Source organism: Aspergillus campestris, assembly GCF_002847485.1.
Source record: "Aspergillus campestris IBT 28561 chromosome Unknown P168scaffold_15, whole genome shotgun sequence".
In the NCBI taxonomy this organism is placed as follows: domain Eukaryota; kingdom Fungi; phylum Ascomycota; class Eurotiomycetes; order Eurotiales; family Aspergillaceae; genus Aspergillus; species Aspergillus campestris.
This window is the reverse complement of record NW_020194350.1, coordinates 13,760-38,300: the sequence shown is the minus strand read 5'-3', so window position 1 is coordinate 38,300 and position 24,541 is coordinate 13,760. Positions and strand designations below refer to the sequence as shown.

The 24,541-nt window shown below is 48.1% G+C and overlaps 10 protein-coding genes across 10 annotated transcripts; 4 read left to right on the top strand and 6 right to left on the bottom strand.

Annotated features, from left to right (window-relative positions):
- Window positions 1-1,188: 1,188 nt before the first annotated feature.
- On the top strand, window positions 1,189-2,505 carry P168DRAFT_226678 (PLC-like phosphodiesterase; the record flags this gene model as incomplete). The annotated part of the gene is made up of 3 exons (XM_024833120.1): window positions 1,189-1,624; window positions 1,700-2,305; window positions 2,372-2,505. Coding segments are annotated over 3 exons (1,176 nt in total), but the record flags the coding sequence as incomplete, so codon positions are not given.
- Window positions 2,506-2,871: 366 nt separating this feature from the next.
- On the bottom strand, window positions 2,872-4,293 carry P168DRAFT_293512 (Zn(II)2Cys6 transcription factor; the record flags this gene model as incomplete). The annotated part of the gene is made up of 3 exons (XM_024837826.1): window positions 2,872-3,419; window positions 3,465-4,168; window positions 4,223-4,293. Coding segments are annotated over 3 exons (1,199 nt in total), but the record flags the coding sequence as incomplete, so codon positions are not given.
- A 743-nt stretch (window positions 4,294-5,036) lies between these two features.
- On the top strand, window positions 5,037-6,321 carry P168DRAFT_260213 (RTA1 domain-containing protein; the record flags this gene model as incomplete). Its single annotated transcript, XM_024834662.1, has 3 exons — window positions 5,037-5,208; window positions 5,276-5,518; window positions 5,592-6,321. The coding sequence occupies 3 exons, from the start codon at window positions 5,037-5,039 to the stop codon at window positions 6,017-6,019; spliced, it is 843 nt and encodes a 280-aa protein (XP_024688802.1). The 3' UTR covers window positions 6,020-6,321.
- On the bottom strand, window positions 6,055-6,511 carry P168DRAFT_71483 (uncharacterized protein). Its single transcript, XM_024842126.1, has one exon. The coding sequence runs from the start codon at window positions 6,324-6,326 to the stop codon at window positions 6,090-6,092; it is 237 nt and encodes a 78-aa protein (XP_024688801.1). The 5' UTR covers window positions 6,327-6,511; the 3' UTR covers window positions 6,055-6,089.
- Window positions 6,512-9,222: 2,711 nt separating this feature from the next.
- On the bottom strand, window positions 9,223-11,320 carry P168DRAFT_313430 (aminoglycoside phosphotransferase family protein; the record flags this gene model as incomplete). The annotated part of the gene is made up of 6 exons (XM_024839661.1): window positions 9,223-9,726; window positions 9,758-10,186; window positions 10,216-10,305; window positions 10,369-10,759; window positions 10,827-11,093; window positions 11,276-11,320. The coding sequence occupies 6 exons, from the start codon at window positions 11,318-11,320 to the stop codon at window positions 9,371-9,373; spliced, it is 1,578 nt and encodes a 525-aa protein (XP_024688800.1). The 3' UTR covers window positions 9,223-9,370.
- Window positions 11,321-11,665: 345 nt separating this feature from the next.
- P168DRAFT_293509 (GNAT family N-acetyltransferase) lies at window positions 11,666-12,989 on the top strand. Its single transcript, XM_024837825.1, has 2 exons — window positions 11,666-12,414; window positions 12,481-12,989. Exons 1-2 carry the CDS (start codon window positions 11,940-11,942, stop codon window positions 12,741-12,743), a joined length of 738 nt encoding a protein of 245 aa, XP_024688799.1. The 5' UTR covers window positions 11,666-11,939; the 3' UTR covers window positions 12,744-12,989.
- A 716-nt stretch (window positions 12,990-13,705) lies between these two features.
- P168DRAFT_244312 (FAD/NAD(P)-binding domain-containing protein) lies at window positions 13,706-15,109 on the bottom strand (the record flags this gene model as incomplete). Its single annotated transcript, XM_024833923.1, has 1 exon — window positions 13,706-15,109. The coding sequence occupies one exon, from the start codon at window positions 15,107-15,109 to the stop codon at window positions 13,706-13,708; it is 1,404 nt and encodes a 467-aa protein (XP_024688798.1).
- A 612-nt stretch (window positions 15,110-15,721) lies between these two features.
- On the top strand, window positions 15,722-17,065 carry P168DRAFT_307549 (FMN-linked oxidoreductase; the record flags this gene model as incomplete). Its single annotated transcript, XM_024839117.1, has 2 exons — window positions 15,722-15,727; window positions 16,304-17,065. The coding sequence occupies 2 exons, from the start codon at window positions 15,722-15,724 to the stop codon at window positions 17,063-17,065; spliced, it is 768 nt and encodes a 255-aa protein (XP_024688797.1).
- Window positions 17,066-18,163: 1,098 nt separating this feature from the next.
- P168DRAFT_313428 (TPR domain protein) lies at window positions 18,164-20,706 on the bottom strand. Its single transcript, XM_024839660.1, has 3 exons — window positions 19,925-20,706; window positions 19,171-19,872; window positions 18,164-19,122 (listed from the first exon to the last, which is right to left on the bottom strand). Exons 1-3 carry the CDS (start codon window positions 20,590-20,592, stop codon window positions 18,246-18,248), a joined length of 2,247 nt encoding a protein of 748 aa, XP_024688796.1. The 5' UTR covers window positions 20,593-20,706; the 3' UTR covers window positions 18,164-18,245.
- Window positions 20,707-21,533: 827 nt separating this feature from the next.
- P168DRAFT_260203 (ABC-F family ATP-binding cassette domain-containing protein) lies at window positions 21,534-24,329 on the bottom strand. The gene is made up of 7 exons (XM_024834661.1): window positions 24,097-24,329; window positions 23,848-24,037; window positions 23,591-23,782; window positions 23,340-23,532; window positions 23,191-23,290; window positions 22,046-23,140; window positions 21,534-22,000 (listed from the first exon to the last, which is right to left on the bottom strand). Exons 1-7 carry the CDS (start codon window positions 24,166-24,168, stop codon window positions 21,629-21,631), a joined length of 2,214 nt encoding a protein of 737 aa, XP_024688795.1. The 5' UTR covers window positions 24,169-24,329; the 3' UTR covers window positions 21,534-21,628.
- Window positions 24,330-24,541: the final 212 nt, after the last annotated feature.

The window sequence follows — 24,541 nt, the reverse complement described above, 5'->3', positions numbered from 1 at the left end:
CGTTGCTAGATTATATATTTGGAAAAAGAATTGCCACATCACAATTTTGCGCCCAGTGGGTAACCTCACAAACTGATATTGCGACAATATATATCGGGGTTGTTAATGCCGCCCGATGTTCATATACCCAACCACCACTAGATTGTGTACTCGCAGTCGGTACCCCGTACAGACGGACAATATTGATGGATAGCGAGCGGCAATGGGCCATGGTTGATGAGATCAGTCACCCCCCCCCCTGACCCAGAGGATTAGGCTGCTGGATTTTTTACTTTTCGATAGGGAATCAACGGGTATTGGACAGGATCTGCCGTCGCGACTCCACTGGGGAGGCACAGACACCACATTCAATCTCTCAGCCAACTAAAGACAAATGATTGTCGTCCAATGCTGACAACAAGACGAAGAAAGGCCATCGCCGTCCAGTTGGTTTGATGGTGGGTCTTGTCACGGTCGCAACCATTCGCCGACGAGACAGATGAAAACTCAACATCAGTGGCAACAAAAACACTTCTTTAGTGGAACATCGAACTAGTGAGTCGCGCAGCACACGGCAGTGGACCACGGAACCCATGGCTCATCCGGGTGGAGGTTATTTTTGGTCTTTTGCGCCACTAGTCTGGGTCGTGATGGAGACGGAATGAACCGATTCGGATATCACCCATAATGATAATCTTGCTGAACGCATCTGGTTTGATCTCCTGGACCAAGGGATCAATTACATACGCTCTCCTCTGCCATCCCCGTCTGAAGGATCACAGATTGCTCGTGGGCGTCGCGGCCGTGGAAGAATCGGGTCGAATGATCGACGCCAAGGACGCGCTATCGCGAGGCTAGACTGGTCAACAACCGACCCGGGATCCACGTTAATAATGGTAAGACCGAAGCCATCTGATCCTGGTCGAATCGATGGACGAATTGGCCGTTCGGTCATCATGATCCATCTGGGTTGGCGCCCCCCACACACGCCCCTCCACGCCTTATTTATCTCCCTTTTCCCACGCTCAGCCCTATCCCCTCAGCTTTGGTTCCTGTCTGTCTTCTCCGCGTTATCTTATCCTTTAGTCGCACTGTGCCATCATGCGGTTTGACGGGCTCCTCGTTCGCTGCTTAGCAGTCGCGGTGGCGGGGGTGTTGTGCGCCGACGAAACCACAGAAGAAACCAAGGATTTCACCCCCAGCATCATCTCCACTGGGGAAGCCAGCGTGCCGACCGGACCCTATATCTCCTACCAGACCACCAGCACGCTCGACGATGATATCAACGACAATCATCCCGATGCAACCTCGACTACAACCGGCTCGCTGCTGCCCACGGGCACTCCCGGCAATGCCAGCATGTCTGTCGTGAGCACCGAATCTGATTCTATGACCGTCCTCGAGGGCGGCCACCACACCACCACCCTCATCAACGGCACTGCCACCAGCTCGTCCACTCCCACGCCCTCCTCGTCCCCCGTGGTAAACACGCAACCTTGCAATGGCTATGTCGAGTTCTGCGACCGCTCCTACTCCAACATCACCAATATCGTCGCCCACAACAGCCCTTTTGTTCGGCCCGGAAACATCGCCTCGAACCAGGCGTTGGACTTGGAGGATCAACTGAACGATGGAATCCGCACCAGTAAGTTTTTCGACTCATATACATGTGTGGATGTGTGCGGGATTGGACCATGCTAATGACCATCGCTCGTCGCAGTTCAATTCCAGACCCATCTCATCAACGGAACGCTATACCTCTGCCACACGAATTGCGACCTGCTCAACGTCGGTACCTTGGAAGACTACCTGGCGCGCGTGAACCGCTGGATGCGGAAGAACCCCTACGAGGTCATCACGATCTTCATGGGCAATTTTGACCTCGTCAACCCGGCCAACTTCTCTGGCCCCATCGAGCGTTCCGGGCTGATGGACCTGGTGTGGACGCCGCCCAAGGTCCCCATGGGCCTGGACGACTGGCCTACCCTCGCCTCCATGATCCTTTCCAACAAGCGCGCCATCTTCACTCTCGATTACGGCACCAACCAGACCGCGTTCCCCTGGTTGATGGATCAGTTCTCCCAGGTCTGGGAGACCCCCTTCTCCCCCACCCACGAGGACTTCCCTTGTACCGTCCAGCGGCCTCCTGGTTTGCCGCCCAAGGAAATCGCCAACCGCATGTACATGGCCAACCACAATCTCAACTTGCGGGTCGACCTGGGCCTGACGGATGCGGAGATTCTGGTCCCCAACATGGCCTATTTGGTCGATACGAACGGCGTTAGCGGATATGGCAGCCTGGGGTCGATGGCGGAGAACTGTACCGGTATGTAACCTTTTCCCTCGTAATCTTGGCCCAAGTCCCCCCAAGTCCCTCGGCTAATCTGGTTAGATAAATGGGGTCGTCCGCCGAACTTCCTGCTGGTCGACTACTACAACTATGGCAAACCCAACGGATCGGTTTTCGAAGTCGCAGCCCAGATGAACAATGTAACTTACAAGGGGAATTGTTGCGGCAAGTCATCGGACGCGACGACGTCGGTCCCGCAGGGGCTGGGCGCCGTCATGCTGATTGGGGGGCTCGCGCACCTCCTGACGCTGGTGTTTTAGGACTCTCGGCTGGTCTAGAGTTTGCATCATTGTACTTCCGTTATAACTAATCATTCGTTTTTATTGTACATGCCAAACGTTATGGATATTCCCTGTTAATAGCGCCCTGTGCTCTGTATCTTTCATACATATTAATCATCATTTGCCATATTTCATCCGGGATACACGGCCGCAGACTGAACAATGCTCTTTGCGATTTTGTGACTGGTGGGAAGCGTATATCAAACCCGTCAAGAGGGAATTAGGAGACAGGAGCATAATATGAATTAGGAATACTCATTACCTAGACACTGTGTCGAACCTCGAGGATGAGAACAAACAAGCCCCCAAACAAATACCCTGCGCCAGAAAATGCTAATTGTATGTACAACTTCAGGTAAACCTTTGTGTACTCCCCCGCGGAGCATCACATATCAAGCGTGCGATGAGAGCAGAAACGCCTGGGCCAGTCCAACAAACCCGCGTACTCCGAAGGAATGGTCGCCACTGTCGTATGCAACAGAGCATCCACCCGCTTCTCCACGAACCAAAAGTGCCGGAACAAGTTCAATTGGGTACTGTAGTAGCCCAGGAGAACAATCGCCAGGGGGTCCCGTCCCTCAATCAAACCGAGGAAGTCTTCCAGAACGGAGATCGGCCAGCAAAAGATCATGCCGCATTCCATGGGTGTCTCGGCATGCTCGATCAGCCGGCAGCTCTTCTCGAACTGATATATGGCCTGGTCGTAGACATATCTGGTCGACTCGCTGAGTGTCTCCGAGGCGAGCTTAGATCTTAAACGACAGAGCTGGTCGCCTAGACCGGCAAACAACCGGAATTCCATGCCCTTTCTGCCACCAATTAGATCGGAGTATTGACGGCTGAAGATGACTTACGGGATCTCATGTTCCTGTAGCATGTAATCGGGGGACAGTAATGGATTCAGTGGAGAATTGCGGACGACGCCTAAGAAATCTTTTAGGGCCAAGATGCCGCGGCACAGTTTGAACAGCTCATAGGCATTGTCCAGCGGCCGGACGGACTCCACCTCCCCGGGAACCGCGCAGATCCACACCATGATGATACTCGAAAAGGAGAAGAGGGCGCAGCTGTTCTCCGCGGTCGGGGATTGCAGAATCTTTCGAAAGCTCTGGAGACCTAGTGCCATGTGGAAGGTAGACCGCGTGTGATAATGGCTATACCGCTCGGGTTTGACAACCGTGAGATGCATGGCGGCCAGAGAGAGGATCCCATGCATGAGAAACTCATACGAGTACGCGATCCTCGGGATCTCCGTGACCCAGACATTGCGAACGGCGTCTTTTTGGGACATGGTATGCCCCGTGGCGATCGAATAGTGGTGCATCAGTTCAAAGTCCTGCCCATCCCACTCTCGAGGCAAGAAGAAGCCACTCCGAATCCTGTCCTGGAACGTACTCAAGGTATCATCCAGGTCGGAAGGCGCGGGCTCGGAGGGTGTGGCGAATTGAGCACCTTCCTTGGTCGCGTTGTGAGCTTGGATCGAAGGCGAACCATGTCGATTGTAGACACAGACAAGATGACGTCTGGTGCAGTTCGTGCATGGATCAGCTTCATCACACTGCAAGAATGTTAACCGGAGCTATCTGGTACCAAGAGGGGTCGTACAACTGGCCTTAACTCGCCGGCGCTTACATTGATCGCACCCGTTCCGAGACTTTTTATGGGATCTCCGAGAAGACATCAACCACACCTATGGTGTCATACGAGTCTATTAATTAGTGGAAAACCCAGGGGCAATGCGAGATCAACGTTCGTGAGAGACGCCAAGGAGCAGAGAAGGCGAATGCGAATACGGACAGATAAGACATTACACTGGAGTACTCCTTTAATAGACCAGCGCACTTGGCCATTGAGGTTGGACTGTGGATCCACCCGGCGTGTTTGAATGGCCCAACGCGTCGGAAGATTCATGGTTCAAACTAAGGCCATTGGATGATGGTGCTCCACAGCGGTTCTCATGTTAGACTAAAAGTTTAAGCGGTTGCCTGAACCACACAAAAACGAATACGATTACGGATAAGAACATGGTCTGGTAAGCCAATGCCTGGATGATGAAGTCGTTATTTTGATCAGTGAGATCCACATATTGAAAGCGCTCGGAAGAGCGACAAAAGAGTCAATGTTAGGCAGAATAGCTCGATCCCTGTCGCTATACTCTCCCTCGACCGGTATTAGTAGGCAGAGCAGTAAAACCTGTAAGTAAAAATCAACCACCCCGGTCGGATACTCCGTACAAGCCTCTCCTAGTGGATCGCGCGATCTAGAAGATATCAGTGGGTCTGCAAGAATATAAGGGATTGAAAGCGAAAACGAGTTCGAACACGACAATCGAATCTCATAAGAGAGCGGGCCCCAGACAACGGCCATGATTATATTTCACACCATGATCTGGGACCGGTCTAGGTTATATAAATCTAGTTTTCATCATGAGCTCCAGCTCCAACCCCGCAATTGACTTCCAGCTGTACCGCTATGTCCCCTCGCGCGCTGCGGCGATCCTGTTCCTGGTCTTGTTCATCATCACGACGGCATACCACATTTACCAGGTGGTTCGCATGCGCTCATGGTACATGCTAGTGTTCGTCACAGGGGGTGTATGTGAGTATTCGACCGACCTCCGACCACCGTGAAACGCTTAGACTAATATCCGTGGTTCATGGTGTAGTCCAGGTCATCGGGTATATCTGCCGAATACTGGCTCACGATGATAATAAATCCATCCCGATATACTCGGTTCAAACAATCCTGATCCTCCTCGCACCGCCACTATATGCTGCGTCGATTTACATGACCTTGGGTCGACTGATCCGCTACCTGGGCGCCGAGTCACAAAGTCTGATCCCCACCAAGTGGTTGACCAAGATTTTCCTGGTTGGGGATGTGGTCGCGTTTTTGATGCAAGCCGCTGGTCTGTTCAACCCTCTCCAATCGCTTACCTTGTCCCCTTCAATTGTCCGTCTTCATACTAACCATGGCTGTAGGCGGTGGTATCATGGCGAGTGGCACCATCGAGGCGATGGAAACGGGTGAGAACATCACCATCGCCGGGTTATGCGTCCAGCTCCTCTTTTTCAGTGTTTTCATCATCACTTCGGCGGTGTCGCACTTCCGCATTCGCAAGAACCCTACGCCAACATCGCTGGAAGTGACCGCAATGGACTGGAGGAAGACGAGTTGGAAAACGATAATGTTGGTGCTTTACACGTCCAGTGTTTTGATTCTCATCCGGTCTATCTTCCGACTGGTCGAGTATGTCCAAGGCAATTCTGGCTACCTCATCAGCCACGAGGTATATATGTATGTCTTTGACTCGATGTTGATGTTCCTGACTATGATTGTGATGAGCGTGTACCATCCGTCCAAGCTATTGGGTTCGAGGGCCAACAAAGAACGAGTCAATTCGTGGTGAGCACACGAGACAGCCATGCAAATGTGGGCAAGTGGGATGGAACGATGAGTTCCTTCGCCATACTGAAAATTCATGGGGCGGATGAAGGAAAGTTCGTTTCACCACACGGGACGCCAGTCACGATCCAAGATGCACAACCGACCTCGCTACTGGGCCTGGGAGGCATAGCGTATGGGACGGCTATCGCACCTGCGGAACGAGGAGTCGACCTCCACCACTTGCTCGAGCGTCGCTTGCGGGGAAGAGAAAGGCCATGGATAAGACGCCAAATTGGGTCTGTCCAGCTTAGATACCGACGATACATCATAGTCAATCTTGAATTCGTGGATAGAAATAGACATATGTTATCCTATAACAATAGACTCTACTGTCAATACACAAATCATGGAAGCTAAGGTAGCATTGGCCGCGCCATACTACGCTCTCACTGCCGTGCGATGATACTGTCGTCTTGCTTATTATAGTTTGCGGCCAGCCGACCCATTCCTTAATCCTGGAGCGTTGACCGTTATATACCATCTTCAGAGATCCGGGAACAATCAAAACCGGTGTCAATTGGGTCGCTACCGATGATAATTCAATGCCCGTTACAGGCGCTTATTGAAGTACTACGTATTTCAATATTGTGCGAAATGTTCTCTGGCGCACAGCCCATCGACCTGTATATACTCAAATCAAAGAAAGAAAGACTTGGCAGTGTAGACCACAGCACAGTTTCGACATCAATATGGAGTCTGGAGAGCGATTGGGAGTCGGTATTATGTTCAATGTCGAAAGACGATCGATCCCATATATTAGAGCCACCCTGATATCTCCTGTTGGCTAATATCGGTCGCTCAATTTCCTAACTTGACAGGGCGCAAATTACCTACCCAAGTTTGATCAGGACAACCCATAATTTAATCCACGGATTGCGCGTTCAGGGACAGTGATTAAACAAGATGAAAATATAATGATCGAGGATTGTGGTCCGCAAGCACAGTGACTCTTCACATACAGTCAGGGCTGATCACTGTCACTGGAAGAGTGACTGGGATTAAGAAAATATAGTATTGTTCCAGATGCCTTTTCTTTTGTGATTAATCCTACCAGCATCTGTTAGACTTGATAGATTCTCAATTCGAGTAATAAAACACGGGGTGTATGAAGGAATCCAGGGATGACAAATATAACAATGAGGCAGTAAATGGCAAGTGCAGTGTGGACAATCAAAGGTAGGAACGATCAGTTGGTTACTTCCAACAGACCTTTGATCATCCCACGAGGCGATGTTCTGACATGGACTTCACTTTCGATTCCATCTACACAATCCGAACCTACCGCCTCAGTGGCTCCTCAATACAGCTGTCAGTTCGACAGGAACAGCAGCACATTTGACCAAAATGATGTGAGCTTTTACTATTTCTACCGCTTCGTGGTTAGTCTCTTTTCCATGAGAAGTCTGCCTCGGTAGGTTCAAAAGAGGACCGAATGTATCGCTAACCACCGCTCTCTAGACCCTTCATGCGTCAACCGAATCCGACCGACATCAGAATATCCAGGCAATGTCGTTACAAGATATACCGAGTACGCCTATGGTAATCCCTAGTCTTGTCGCTTCTACCATCCTCTAACTTTTGGATTGATGTAGAAAATGCTACTCGCGGTGTGATAGCTCATCCAAATTTAATCAGCCAAGTTGTGGAACGCCTACACACTCTTTGAAAACATCAAAAGATGCTTTCAGCGCGCAGAATGATGAGTGGGAGATGAACTACCAGCGACAATCGGGGCCCTTATTGTGTATGGGGATAGATGGTCCAGCCTTCGAAACCTCCTGCCCGTTGTTCCCACTGAAGGGGATGAAGAAGCAGTCATGGTCCCCACTTTCGGAGGTGCCTGGTTTCATCGGTCAGAGTTTTAGGCAAAAAGGTTACTTTGCAAGCCACTCCGGGTTTGACAATGCTGGGCACAATTCTGCCCTCCACAACCAGCTCCCAATTTTTCTCCCCTGGGAATTTGATTTTTCGGAAGCCGAGTGAATCGCATACTTGTCACCGTGACCGCCACATTGGGCCAAATGCATGAGGCGGATGACCTTGAAGTATAAATGGGACTCATAGTTCCTTCAATATTGGATATCGACACCTTCACCTGGCGCGTGAGGGTTATAAGACAGTGCAGAAGATGGGCCAGAAAGGAAGAACGAGTATGACTAGATATGCGAATATCTTAGGCAAGGCGGTCAATATGTCGAGGACATAAAATATGGAGACTTTGCCAGCTACTGGAGCCGGCAGGAAGGTGGAGAAGGGTCCATGGAAACAACAAAGCAGGCACCGGGGGGGTCTTTCACACCGAAACGATGCAAACCTCGGGCAAAAAGACAACATATCGTGTCGGAGTTAAGCAGGGGAGGTGTGTTTCCCTTGGTCAGTTTAAAATGCCAAACGTGAGCCAACCAAGCGATGACGATGCAGTGAAAGAACTCAAGGGATGGGCTTAGTCTTTCAACCGAGAAAGCTTGAGTTTGTCTGAGATGCCAGCTTTATGGGTCTAGCCACATCACTCGGACTCTTCATATCCACTTGTGGCTCGTTTTTAGTATTGAAGACCGGCTATTTACAACGCAGTATGATAAGTGCGACTGGATTAGTGAATATGCAAACATGCCCTGTTTCCTTCTGATCCCAGAATACCCATGTGAGCCTCAGCATGTGTCGATATCCTGTGTACTCCGTACCTTAAGTAGTATACAACCCGCGATTGAAATACTAGTTACCTGTATCCCTTCACAGATGCAGTACGGAGAGCACCCCCCGCTTCCTCATTGCATTGGTTCTCTCATAGGCTTCACAACAGCATGATATTGTAGTTTCTGTGGTCTTCGGACACGATATCTCTACCTGGAGTTGCCATGATAGCAGGGCCTGCAATGTTATGTCTTCCGGTCCGCGCGTGGCTAGAAATACAAGGTACGCGCCGGCAATCAATGGCCAAATTCTATGATCCAGCACTTGATATGATTTCATTCCTGCAGGCCAGTAATACCTACTGTGGATTAAGGGTCGAATTAATATGTTATGTGGATACACAGACACCGGGATCGTTGGCATCCCAGAAAGACACGGCATTGAACATTCACGCCATGTGTTCCAGCTGAAGGACACCTTCTTTGAAGCAACGTGGGGACTTTTTTTTTTTTTTTTTTTTTTTTGACAGATATGCGTCGAGTACCGATGCACGAGAGGTTCCTACATCCATGATCTACGGAAGCAAATGGTATATATATTCTATAGTAATACAAGGAAACTGCATCCAGATTGCTGGGAACATTAGAACCACTGATAACTTCTGACCTTGCCACACACTTTAATCCACGAAGGGTAGGGCTTTTAGCCACTCCTTCCGTTCTTCATCACTCCTAGCTTCACGATCCAAGAACCTCCGTGCCCCCTCATCTAACTCTCTCTTAGACTTGTCATAATCTACATTGCTAACCCTACCACCCCAATGTTTATAACAGCCAGTATCCTCAACGAAAGCATTCATGAGCTCAACGCCTTGGGCCCATAGCTCAGCATCATGGTCCTGCTGCCGGATTTCTTCGTCCGAGAATTGTAATGGGAACGGCATTCTGGGAGAGCTGCCACCCCCCCCTACGCCAACAATGTGTGCCCATTCCTCCCCAACATCCCTTAACAGGCTGTGGAGGAGCGGCTCGTAGTCTATTAAGACTAAGCCGGGAACCACACTAACCTGGTGCCGGAGCATTTTGGTCCTGTATCGCTTGAAAGATTGTTTCGTTAACTTGAAGACACCGAACTAGATATAAATTGTGAAGAGTCTGTCCTCTGTGGAGTGCTTTTGCTTTTCGCTGCTCGTCTGGGTCCATGGCGTCAAAATTTGGTGGTAAAGGGGCCTTCCCCAAATCTTCAGGAACTGGGCCATTGTAATCGAGGAATGCTGGACGCCCAGCCTGCATAAAAAGTGGACATGCACTGGCAGACTGCCAGTCAATGATTCCAACGACGCGACTTGGGTCTTCCGGATCGACAAATATATCCTGTGAATGAAGATCGCCATGCCATAAAGCTGACGCATGGGTGGCCTTATTTTCGGGCAGAACATGAGGTGCCACTTTAAGGTAGTTTCCCAACGCGGAGAGCTTTTTTTGGAAAGGCTGGGCTGGTATTGCCGGGGCCCGTAGAAAAGACCCTCCGGCATTAAGGGGTACCGAAGACCGACCTCTGCGACCGCGATTTCCCTCTGCGCAACAGCTGTCACAAGCTCTGTGATTGTTGACCCTGAACAACCGTGCATGGATAAGCACAGGATAGTAATACCATACAGGTCAGAGATGAACTTACATGGACCATGGTCAATATCCAACTCGCCTCTCCCGAAGTCAAAGAAAGAACGATGATTGGTCGGCCCAATACGAAACACTTCGCTCTGCACCTCATTTCCAACCGCGTCAATGTATAGAAGCGAAGTGGAATCTGACTTCTCAGGAAGATCATCTTTATAGTACAACGACCCGAACGTGGAGAAATTCGTAGCTGCTAAGCGCCTTTCAGTATCGACCACCTGGTCCAAGATGCGTACTTTCTGCTTTCCTTTGATGCTGTCCCATACATCGGTTAGTATCATGCCGGCCTGCTTCTCCATGAGGATATACTCTGCGCCGAGAGGGCTCTCTGATGCTCGGGAGCTCCATGCATACACTCTCGGAGCAGGGAGATCCAGAACGTTCCTCAACTAGAGAAGTTAGTACAAATGGGAGGAAAGGGGGATGGTGGTAGAGATAAAAACAGGCCGGCCATACAAAATCCATAGTTGCAACCTCACTAGCTGTCGTAAAGTGTGGTCTGCCTGCGTTTGGGTTCGGGAGTTTTGCAATAATCTCGAGGCCATCGTCCATGGTATGCTGAAATACTTTGTTATATTGGCCCTCCGAAACCTTCAATACCCGGGTGCATGAGCCTGATCCAATGGCAGATGCAGCGAGCTGTAAAAGTGCTGAGAAGTCGAACTTGCCATAGCGACAAGCAAGTTGCTGTCGCTCGTTCCAAAGCCAGCGACCTAAGGTAAACTAATTGAGTGCGTCAAGGTCTTGCCCTGCGTCTGCGATAGCATCCGTTTCGCTCATGTTAGTATAACCAGTGGAAAAAGACGCCATGGGTGCATGATAGGAGTTCGAGCGGCCAGAAAGCGTGGCTCCCAGAATATTTCTCAGGAAGTAGCGTTGAATAGTCATTATGTCTGGCATGATACAGAGCTGGGAAGATCTAGCATTTTGTTGTCATTCAGCAACAACATGTTGTGACTTATTGAAACAATGAAACAAGGGTCGAAGTCACACAGTCTTAGCAGTACCAGTTACCTAGAGAGCCGGGATCTAAAAATAACGAAGCTAGCCTTTTTTGGCTATACGGCACTTGCCACTCTGTGGTTGGTGGATCTTGCCGAACAGTGAGCCACCGGACAAGTCCGAAGTCTGGAGGTCTGAACCATGACTGGGCTAGGATGGATATGAACTTCTCAGCCAATTGCCCTGCTGCGTGGTACGCTGGGGTGGACCATACAGCACACCATAAACCATAATACTATTTATTACCTGGTCATGGGCGCGCCATCACCTTCAGTTACAGTAGCCTAATTCAAGTTCTCAGCACTAATGAGCACCAGGCTGTTCTAGCTCAAATAGGCGGCTTTAATTCCCGTCGCGAAATATATAAACAGGCATTCTCATCGAAGTGAGCAAGGCTTCCATGCCACTTCCTCCTTTTCATTTGCAAAACATATTTACCAGAATAACCCACTCTATGATAGATTAAGGCAAATAATCATCTTGAACCAATCTTTTGATAGATACCCTATACGGCATAATATTTTTGAATACAAACTTCAGTCACTAATCCAGGTACCATTACTCTCTATGCAACAACATCCTAGCGCAGTCATGACCGGCTGGAAGATCAAGGGTTGCACCGTGGCCGACGCTGCCGCCCTGGCGCGCAATAACATGGCCGCTTTTTGGGAAGATCCGACTTGGATCCTCGTGTGGCCCAATGACATCACATTGGATTTCCTCATTGAACAGTCCACAAAGCGGCAGGCACGCAACCTCCTTCGCTCGCGAGATGATACTCGCCACCAGAAGGCCGTTGACCCGGCTACCGGTGCGGTAGTCGGGTATGTGCGCTGGATCCTGCCACCGGGCCATGTGACTGCCGTGGGTGGTGGGCCAATGTGGGCTGAGGTGCAAGTTCCTGACGTCGAGGAGGAGGAGCGGAAACACCATGAGCAATTGGCGGCGTCTGCATGGTGGAATCCGAGAGAGGATATGGACGAGCTTGATGTGAAGAATAATTTGGTGAAGCAACGCATCTTGGCCGAGAAGCCATACATCAGTATGTACCCCTCAGGTCGGCCCAAGAACCCTGCCTAGACCAAGTGCTGACCTGGCGTTCGCTTAGGTTTGGAGTACCTAGCGGTCCATCCGGAACATCAAGGAAAAGGGATTGCCAGCGCGCTCGTCGACAGTGGAATTCAGTATGCGGAGAAATTCGGCCTTCCTATCTTTGTTCTGGCGTTCAAGGCGGCCCGAGGAATTTATGAGCGGTTAGGATTCAAAGAAGTGGATCGCGTTATACAGGATGATACCAAATATGGTGGACAGGGCGAATATGGTGCCTACTTTATGGTGTATGATGTTTCCCCGAAGCCAGATGAGCCATAGAATATGACACGTACTTTTTGATTTATGATATGCCATCCAGGACCCTTCCATTCCCATCAATCCCCATCAAGCAGTTGTGCTGTTACACCTATGCCCATCCCCGACCCCTGCGGCCCAAAGTTTTTGTTTCCTCTCAACCCCAGGCGAGGGCACGCGTACTTCTCGCATCCCAAATTCCATTACATCCCCCACCAGTGCAGGCTATTTCTCAAGGATTGTGCTCCAAAATATATCATCAAGTTAGCGACAGAGATTGCTGGTGAAAAGGTATGACACAGTTGAACTTTCCCTGAATTGTCAATCAACGGCTACTGACATATGCCATGGGGAACAACAAAACTGGAACCGTCGACCAGATGTAGGCAAGATTAAACTGCGAAGCTACTGTGGTCAAAAGTCAGGAGGGTTAATCAAGCCATGTGGTCCTGTCTGGTGCAGCTTACCGGAAAATGGGCACAATGTTCTATGGGCAATGTTTACATCATACAGGCAATATATCTACTTTATGCAGGTACGTAGTGTGTATAGATCTGAAGTCTCTCCTTGTATTGGTATTGTACACATGATAGTTGCATATTAGCTGCTTAGAAGGATTTGGTGATTGGGATAGGCGTCACTGTGATCATTAGGATGGATGTGCGGAGTAGACGTCTCAAAATCTGTCACTATCACAAGATACCTAGCGAGGTGAGGTGGGCCGGAATGGCTTCAAAAATGATAACATGGTAGTTGTAGAGGCTCCGGGACCATAGCCTGTGCAAATAACAGATACAAACAGTCAAAAGTGATGGTGAATTTAATGATTACAAAGGACTATAAATAATTTGCAAGATTGAAATATAAAACAGTATGGGGAAATTCTTTGTAGGTCAGCTTACTAACTGCGGTCACTCCATACATTATATATCATGTCATAAGCCATAGTATTGAAATAATGGTGCTGACCACATATGTAAAGAAATCTAAGTAGACAAATTTGCTGTGAGGTCTGCGAGAATCTTTCTCGTGGAACGCCAAATTGAGGTCGAATCTGGGACATGGAAGGTGGAACCTGCCCAGAATGTATTTGTTTTGCCCTGTAAACCATTGAGTCGTCCGTAAAACCCTTCGTGGATGGCCTTTCCCTGAACATGTGGATAGAAGGGCGAATGGTTCGCAAAGCGTATAAGCTCCGGTCGTCCTTCGCCCGTGATAAAGCCGGCATCCCGCAACCGGTCCAGGGCTTTCAGGAGCTGGTCATACACAAGATCATCGGGCAATACAATATCAGATCCATACTCGACAATGAATAGGTCGTGTATCGCGGTAGGATTGATGTCCCAGATGCCAGGGAGCTGTGCCACCCTGTAGGTTGTGTCATTTGCGGCTGCGTTTTGGAGTGGAAGAATGTCTCTTTGCAGCCCAGCAATCCGGACAAGAGCAACATAAAAGCCTATTGGGGCGAGTTCTGAGAACAGAGCTGTCTCCTCCCTGGTCAGGTCCAATCCTGTGCTTCGCAAATTATCTAGTGTAGGTGGCAAAGTAATCATTAGATATTTTGCATGCAGTAGGCGCGTGCCTGTCGGTGTTTTCACGCAGATTTCAACATTATTCTCCCTAGTCCGTTGTATGGCAAGAGCCCGACTGGAAAGGAGCACACTTGAACCTAGGACCGCCTCGGCCGTGTCGTAGATCTCCTGGTTGTTCTTGTGGGAAGTGAAAAGGAAATCATTTTTGAAAACGCCCAATCCGTAATGCTTCATCACATAGATTGTGGGTATATCTAGAACGCTACCCATACCAACGGAAAGCGATGCGACTGCCTTCTCTATTCCATATTTTGTAGCGAAGCTGCCAAAAGGAAGCACAAGATCCTCTGGGACTGGGTCTGGAAGCGAGAAGCCGTCCTCAAGATAGGGATATTGGGCCAGGTGCTGCTTATAGACCTGAATCGCCTGGGCCGTATCATTTTGATGTTGCTCCTCCAGAAGGCGCCCGGTCTCGAAGTCGAAATGAGTCACTGTTTCTTTCGGGACAGTGCCGTGGTAGTAAGGGATGCCAAGGTAGTCGAACAGCTCGGTTGTCACATCCTCATTCATGTAATGGCTGACACCGTATTCGACGGATATTCCACGTTCTTGTTCCAGAAATGTATTCACCTGGCCTCCCAGTCTTCCTTGCTTCTCAATAAGAGCCACGGTCCTGTTTTGCCGATGAAGCTGGACAGCTGCGTAGGTGCCCGCCGCACCGCCTCCAAGAATCACAACGTCTGTTGTGTCGAATGTGTCATAGTCACAGTGCAGTGAAGGGGACAGACCTAAGACCTTGCGGACGACAGATAGACCCAGAATGAAACTGGTTACAAGGTTGGTGGTTGATAACTGCATGATAGTAGCTACGCAGACCCTCCACGGAAGATACAGGAACCGAAAGAAAAGCAAAAAGTGTATGTAAGAGACAGATTGATATCCTATGGTTTTATTTACAGCCCATGACCACATTCTTGAGAGACTGGCTCAAATGCCGACTGTTGCCATACACAACCCTACAAATACCACACAATCAAAAGATCGTCATGCAAGGTTCTTATTGGGCTAGCTTCACCACATTGGACCCACCCTGTATCCAGTTAGCAGTTTGTAGGGTTGTCCCTGAGGCATGCAGGAGATTTTACATTCAACAACCTTCCCAGCCCCCGGTTCTTTCCTCCCTTGGTCAATCGACTTAAATCTCCTATTGAGGATCACAAGGCTGGGACAACAATTGCTCACTCATGCCGCGTGTAGAACATTGATTTCATGTTTGTCTTCCTTGAGTCAAAAGTAGAGCTCGTGGTATCATTCTCCATATAATTACCGTAGGCCCCCAGACCTCCGAAATCACCCAAACATGTAGACTTTAGTAGACATATCCAGCGTATATGTACTCCTCAGTCACAAAGAATATGACTTCTTGACCTATATTATAGAGGGGTTCCGTTTTCTACTACCATCTTAACAATGTCAGTGCGGCAGTCGGAGACAGAATTCCCGACCCGGGCTTGGGCTAAATGCATAAAAGGAAACATTGACAACTATTTAGAAATATTAGCAGAACGCTCGGATAATATCCATGAATGGATTGTTCACTCACATGAATATGATAGCATATTCGCGATAACAAGGGATGCTTGTAATCCTTGTGGGATAACAAACTCCAGGGCTTATCTGCTCTATCACATATTTAGCGGTAGTACTTTAAAGATAATAATATATGGAGACTACCCTATAAGAAATCACTTAACATCAGAGCCGCCAAGGTCCCCTCTGGTCAAACCTCGTCCAGTCAGACCTCTTCTAGCTAATACTATGAATTGACAAGTTCTGATATACTAAGTACAGTAAAGCCTATAAGAAATTATCCTTGCCAGTATGATATCGTTGATAAAGAAGTGGACCAGTGTGGTAGTCCTCTAATACTCGACAAAAAGTGGATTCAATATTCATGCGCGAGAAGCTCACATGTTCACCTTAATTAGTCTTTCCGAGGCCAAATTGTTTACTATGGAGAAATTTCCTGTGTGAACATACTCTATACCCAAGGAGCGCACGGAAGTCAATGGAAACGGCCACCGGTGGTTCCAACTGTATTGGCCATCCAATGAACATAACGACATCACGCAGAGTTTGCTCAACCGAGCCAAGGCTGCTAATTTCAGTGTCTTGGTTGTCACCCTTGACACTTATATCCTTGGATGGCGACCTTCAGATCTGTCAAACAGATACAACCCCTTCCTTCGAAAAGATAAGATTGGTGTGGAGATTGGCTTCACCGATCCAGTCTTTCGCAAGAAATTCGCTGAAAAGCACGGCAAGGAAGTGGAGGATGACATTTCCCTCGCCACCACTGAATGGACCCATACTATCTTTCCGGGCACAAGTCATGGGTGGGAGGACCTGCAGTTTCTCCGTCAGCACTGGGACGGGCCGATTGTCTTAAAAGGCATACAGACGGTTGAGGATGCAAAGCAAGCACTCGACTGCAGAATGCAAGGTATAGTCGTGTCTAATCACGGTGGACGACAACAGGATGGTGGTGTTGGATCTCTAGACATGCTCCCGGAAGTTGTCGACGCCGTTGGAAGTGAGCTAGGGGTGATTTTTGACTCGGGCGTGCGGTGTGGTGCCGACGTGGCCAAGGCTCTCGCATTAGGCGCCAAGATGGTTCTCCTCGGCCGGCCATATGTGTATGGGCTTTCTATTGCGGGGGAGAGTGGTGTCCGCCATGTGCTCAAGAGTATCTTGGGGATTTACAGCTCACGCTTCATTTGTCGGGTATTCGATCGGTGCATCCAGAGCACCTGAATAGGAACGTACTTCGGCGGACAGGGTAATAGCATACTCAGTGGGCCTTGTTTTTGAATTTATTTGAGGATTATAAGATTTTTATGCCCCTGATACTGTAGAATCACTACGCAAAAATGCCGAGAATAACAAGAAAAAAAAGTTAGGTGAGTGATGTTTGAGTAGCTTAGATCCCATAATAATATAATGATTTCAGTTCTTATTCCAATCTAGCACTGCGGAGAATATAACAGTGCCAAGCCAGTGAGAGACTAGAGCCAAAAATGGGTTAATCCACAAACATTGCCAGAATCCCCTGCATGATTCCGTAACCACCGCCTGTGTCGACTCAAATAAACTAATCATTCAGTGTCAGAAGCTCAAATGGCACGAATGAGCAAGATGTAATGTATGAGCGATTCAGTGGTTTCAATACTTTTCTACTAGGGAGAACAGATGTGACTTTACTGCTTAAGACTTAATCCTCAGGTCACCTCAGGCAGGGAATTTCCATCCAATTCACAAAACACATCGACATCTAGCGAGCTCCGGGTTTCTTTTGTTAATACTTCCTGAACCGGCTCTTTATTGGTATGCCCAAAGTTTACTGTTTAACCAAGGCCAGATAATATCACTAATTATCTTAGAACTAAAAGTATAAATTTGAAACTTGTTATTGCAGTATTAGACTAGTGCTTTGATGTATCAGAGAGCGTGTTCTGGTGAAATGTCTTTACATAATTAAGAAGTGAAAGAGGATCCAGAGATTATTTCAGCTGCATGTGCGTGTAATTGATGTGTTTCCTCTCAATTCTCAGTAAGGCGACTAAGCTTTCGTATAATATCCACTGTGTGGCTGCCAACGTATTTTGGTAAGTAGTCTGTCTTGACTATGCTAATATTATGCTCTCTAGTAATATACCTAGTCAGCATTCCGCTAGTAGTTTTGCCTCTAGAATATGTGGTTAGTTCTACATTCATACCTTCCGTGATCTAGGAGTCGCTTGAGGCCTTGACATATGTAGCTAAAATTGTAACTATATTATATATATCATATACTTCCTCAGTTAGGCGTAAATGAAAAAGCAGGGGGGACAAGGACGTCTCTCTATATAATAGCTCGAGATATGTTTCAGGAATTTACTGCTCTTGCTTTCATGAGTATAAAAATGTGCAGTCATTGCGTTATAGCCTCGAACAACTACATTGCGGTCGTCAACAAGCCATCCACGCGTTCTGATAGCCGGTTGTATGTCTGATCAAAAGTCTCATCTTCGCCAACGCAGATTCTGTAGGAGACTCTGGCATATTCCTCAGCTTGGGACGCGAGTTTAGGTGCGAGCTCTTGATATGCACGGCAAAGAATCATCCAGCATGCCACAACTTGGTCAGTCATCAGGCCCCATTTTTGGACAACTAATGGAAGATTCGAGACATGAGGAATAGTTCCACCTTTGATTACGAAACCAAGTGACTCTAGGCTCATCAATCCAAATTCCACGGCCTTCCCATGTCTCTGGGATGAAGCATAGATCACAGCAAGAGACAGATAGGGTGAAAGAAGTGCAAGACGAGGGACTTCATACGTTGGTCGACGATATGTCCCTGCGAGGCTCAGAAGCGTGTCTTCGATCTTTCGCAGATTACTCTTTGGTCGTTTGAATAATCTTTGCAGCTCAGCAAAAATATTGTCTCTGTTTGATAGAGCATTTCTGCTATGACTTCGTGTGTCTTGGCATAATTCGCAGTCGCACTTGAAACCCCAATTCTGTAGGTCGACGGGTAATTCTTTGGGGTCGCAGTTCATGGGTGATTGGTACCAGAAGGTAATTTCGGTCTCAGGAGGCAGGTCCCTCGAAGCACGAACGATCATCATGTCCCCAATGAAAGAACGACGGGCATTGCTCAGGCAGGAGTGGTTAATGTATGAAGCCATCGACCAGAACCCACAAGAATGAAATTGTTCATTGGCTGTTTTGGCCGTATCATCACCCCCTTTCATGCTGCTAATGTGGCTCTGGCGGGATAGAAGAGGACACCCAAAGCCATTTAGGGCCATGGTCCGTTCAACAAGAAAGCTGGAAGATTGTTAGCTTTGATGTCAAGATAGATGATCGGTGACATACCTATCCACAACTGGTATTACATCTACCTCTACGACATCCACTAATTTGTATGTGCCATGATACAGATCAACGAAGCCTGGTAGCAGAGACGGATTTTTGTAAAGCTTCTGAACAATCAACTCGAGAAGCTCTGCTTGAGTACCAATGATAGCTTTGTCCATGTCGATATTAAGTAATAGACGGAGATTTGTGGAGGCATTTTCATAGTGGAAAGCATGAGCAAATGCCTTTTCACAGAACAGAAGGTCACCTGCCTTTACCGCCTCTGTCGTGAAGAGTCCTCTCCCATGAGACTGAGTTTGCTTCACAGTCACAGGACCAATGTAAGTGCCGCGATCAAGCGTTGGGGGCTGACGTTTCTTGGCCTCTAGTATCATTTGCCTGAACTTGTAGTTCCCGCTCTCCTGCTCCACAAGCCGAGCTGATGCTCGTGTATAATCATGCGCAGCCATGGTATTATTTGGATACTTCTCTGCAAGTACTGCATGGATTTCACAGGATTCTTTGAACCTTTGAAGTTGATATAAAGCCTGAGCCTTCCTGAAAAGAGCCTTTTCTGATAGCTCCGATGTTTGTAAAACATCTTCAACATCTCTCAACGCTGCATCAAAGCGGTAGCTTTTTAAGAAGGAAAGGGCACGGTTGAGCAGCGCTATCATCAGCAATTCTGGCGAGGGATCAGTGTCCAAAGACTTTGAATAGCTAAAGGTATTATTAGCATCCCCTCTTGGACATGGAAATATTTTGCAGTTACCATTGGATTGCTGAATGATAATCACCCTGATGAAAATACTCACTTCCTTTCGTCTTCCAAGAAGACGAGTTCTCATCGGCCCGTGTTACACGTGTCCTCCAAGATAAGGGAACCAGGTCGCCAAACTCGGGGATAAAACAGACGTCCGACAGATGGTCCACTCGAATCCCGTAGTCCCCGTCTGCCATTACTTTCACGTAGGGTTCTTTCACAACAAGCACTGTGCCTTCCTTGAGGCTCTGTGCGCCCGATAGTTCCTGCTCTTGGTTGTAGAGCTGCAGCATGAGAGCACTGCCGTCTTCATCCTCTACGATGGCCATCACGGCGCTCAGCGTATCTGTGGGAGTGATCGTCCTCAGAAGGAGATACTGTTCCCGGTGATGAGTCTCAAGACACAGATTTTTGACCATGACCTTCTTTAACTCGTTGAAGGGTTTGACACATGGGGGGTAGGCAGGCGGTAGGAACGAGGATTGGATATTTGTCAAATTAGCAGAAGCGTTCGTTGCCATCCATCGTCGAAACATGAACTGCTTCAGGATTTCATTTTTGGACTTTTGGGGTCTTGCTTGACGCCCTTTGACAGCCTGCGCATTTTTGAGATTTTGCTGATGTGTTTGAAGATACCTAAGACACTCGGGAGCATTAGAGACGTCGTGGATATCCATGCTGATTACAAAATGGTCAAGTCATGGAAAGGTGTATTGAGTATCAAAGAGATGTACAAAGAGACTAGAAAAAATTGTTTGCGATATCAACTGAGCACTCTTGTAGAAAAGGAAGATGATGGAAGAGGATGCAAGATGATGTGCTGTCAAAAGCAGGCGGGGTAGGAGATGACAGGGGGGTTGATTGGAAAACAAACATCATCATCAAGCAAACGGGCTTAGACCTCAAAATGGGACGGGTCAGAATCTGACTTTTATATCTTCATCTTGATCTACTAGATCTATACACCAGTAATTCCTGTCTGGATTTACTCTAGGGTGTCATTATTAGGCATTGAAATGGGGCGGATCTAGATCTAACTTTTAAATCCTGATCCTGATCCGACTACTCGTTGACCTCCTCATCCTCCTGGTGGTACTCTGCATGATTACACTTCAGTAAGCTCATCCGCTGCCGATCAATCAGATAATCTCCATCCACGAGAATAGGCTCCCTAGAGTAGTCCGTGCTCCTTTCCCGGTACATCAAAGTCAGCAATCCAACATCAACAGATACATATAGGGAAAGGGAAGGGGGGAAAAAGGAGTACACACGAGTAGATATCACACTCAGGGATGGACGTGTCTTTTGCCTCCGTCGCCCGAAACCCAGTGACCTTGCTTTTCGCTCTTCGTTAGCTGCTACTGCCATGCGCTTTCAAGACAAGCAACTGAGCTTGTACCTTTTACAGTCCACTTTCGTACAAGTGTTGTATGTCACGTCGAGTTCCTCCACGTAAATTCCGGCGAGGGTTTGGATGTACACCTAGTTTACCCATACCCGTCCCAGCCAATCTTATCCATGCCGTTGATAATGGAGGAGGGTCTGTATCGGATTATGCTGCGTCCGACGTATTTCCTAACTCAAATGCATTGGACCGTGAATGACTTCAACTACTTCTATGACATCCATATCCCATGACTCCCCGGTTTTATTTGTACAATTGCTATCTGAAGTGGTATCAACTGCGATGGGAGTCAACTGGTGACTCAGTACTTATCCTGGTGTCGGGAGCATCTTTTGAACCCTCTTCATGAGACTTTGTTCGAACTGCTCTACGCCGTTCTGCTGCTCGTTGAGCTTCCCTGTCTTGATAACATAAACTGCCCGTCGTCGATTCTGCGATTCCTCCGGCTCATCGTCAACGCCTTCAAAATCGTCGTCCAGATTGTGATCCTCATCTTTCTTCCCTTCAATCACGGACCGGACGAGGAAACGGTCATGGGATACCAATATGATAGCACCGTTGAAAGAGGAGAGTGTTGATGAGAGAGCGGTTACTGTGTGGAAGTCCAGGTGTGTCGTAATTTCATCCAGAATCAGTAGTTGTGGTGAGTTCCATACGACTCTCGCCAAGGCAAGACGTACCTAACTAGTTCAGTCAATGCTTCAAGAAGGGAGAAAGTTACTCACAAGTTGACCTCCTGACAACAGGAATAACGGTACATCGGAAACAATCCGGCCCTGGAGACCCATAGATGAGAGCAAACCTCTTAGCTCGCCCTCACCAAAGGTCCCACCGACCTCTTGTGTCATCAACTGCAGAGCAGTTAAACTAGGATTAGCTCGACCTTCTTCGTGGAGTTCCTCAATCGCGTGCTGTGCATAGTACCCAAATTTTAGCCTTGAATGAGTCGATACCTTCCCCTTTGTTGGCAAAGTACTGCCTGCTAAGAGGCGAACGAGAGTCGATTTTCCAGACCCATTGAGACCCATGATACCAACTCTATCACCCATGTGCATCACCAAGTCAATACCGTTCAATACAGGCGCTTCACTAGCTTTGTATTGAAAGACGATACCTTCCAAGGAGATCAACGGACCTGGATATCGTAATTTGCTAGCATCAGGAAGCATCATCGATGCTCCTCGTTCGTCTTGTGGGACCTCAATTTCCGCACGGGCTGAAAAGTGCCAGCCCATGAGGTCTCTATTCAGCTTGAATCGCCCTCCATTCGCGCTCACCTGGATGCCCATCCGGTCGTCAACTTTCTTCTGACGGGATTTGGCCATCCGCAACTTATTTTCATCGTTTGTTTTCTTCCCAATCTTGATGTTATCTCGAATGGTGGCTTTCATGTGAGCAGCTTGACGCTCCTGTGCTTCCCTCATACGTCCCCAGTGGAGCTTTTGCTCCTCAAAATCCTTCTCAAATGCAGACAGGTTACCTCGGAAGTATGAGAGTTTCTGATCTCTGAGAATCATGATCTCTCCACACACTGCATTGATGAAGTCTCTATCATGAGAAACAAGAACAACCGTCGTTTCGGACGAGTCGCGCAACTGTTGAAGATAGTTCTGTAGCCAGACTACGCCCAGGAGATCCAGGAAATTGGTCGGCTCATCAAGAATCATGATATCAGGATTTTGAATCAAGACGCTTGCCAGCATACACCGCATGCGCCAGCCACCAGATAGGGTCAGGAATGGTTTGGTGAACCAAGTTTCCTTGAAACCTAAGCCAATGAGGGTCTGACGAGCTTGTTGTTCAATGTCGACTAGTTTCATCTGCCTCAATAGATTAGCTCCGGATTTGTTGCATTAATAGGAAAGCTCACTGCTTCAAATTGGGATTGGAGATCTCGGAGTGTATCCACCGCAGCTTGTGTATCCACTTTTATCCCCTCGGCATCAATTGCTTCCTTTTCTTGTTCCAGCCTAGAATGTATCAGAAAGGGGTCTTTGGTACGAGGGTTTAGGTACTCACCGCTCTCTAGAGGCCAGGACCTTTTCTTCAACGGCCTTCAAGTCCTTGCGCGCCTGCATCCCTCTAGCTCCACTCTTTAAGCTTGCGTTTTTCTGAGCTACAAAGAGCTGGTACTCAAGTTGCTCATGGCGGATTTGGCGAATTGCGCGGACCGGAATTAGCGGGTCATCAGCCTCGAAGCTTTTTGATAGAACTTGACAAGAGAAAAGTTAAGTCTAGATTTACACCGGAACTAATTGTCAGAAACCTACCTCCCATCTTCCGAATAACTTCATTCCTGGAACTATCTCCACTCATAACCCGCTCCAGGACTGTCATCTGTCGATCTCCAGTCCATAGATCATTTGATTCGTCCTCGTTCGCATCTGTCTGCTGTAGAATAGCAATGCGAGTCGAATGAGGTATACCAGGGACGATCTTTTCGGCCATGGCCCGTAAAAGTGCTGGGAAATAGTAAATCAGTCAACTACCTGATGAGCAGCCAACCTATATAGAATTCAATCCTCACTCGACTTTCCGGTGCCATTTCGTCCGATAAACCCGTAATGGATGCCAGGCTTGAGACGCAGATGAGTATCCACGATCAGCTCTCTTGCTTCGGCCTTGGCTTTTGATTTGCCTTTCGATTTCGGTTTCGATGAGGTATCCGTCGTCTCTAGTGATGATGCCACCGAGATATGAAGTCCGTCCACATCTATCTGAGATGCATATGTTAGCAAGACACAAAAGAATACAATAGCCTACGAGTTGGGCTTACCTCCTGCGAAGGATGGTCATCAAGACGATGGAAGCGGGTTTGCTTGCAAGTTGCAATAATGTACGGGGCCATATTATTGATTGAATAGTTTTCAGCAAGAGCCTAATAGTGAAATAAAGCATGCAACGGAATAAATTGAAAACTGAGGTCTTGTTTAGTCCTCGTGAAGAATGATATTAATATCCAAACCCCCTGCACTGAAGGTTTCCTCAAGACAATGGCAACAAATTGAGGATCTCCACTGAAGAGTCATTCGCTTTGGAAACGAGCGAGCATACAAGCATATTATATACAAAGTTGGGACTAGTTGAGGTGTCGGGCTCCAAAAGAGGAATAGCGGTATCTCGTCCTGGGAATCGGGAATTACATACGACATGCAGTGGATAGATGACTTATAGTGACTGGGGTCATGTCACTGCCTGTATTCCCACCTGTATTCCTATAT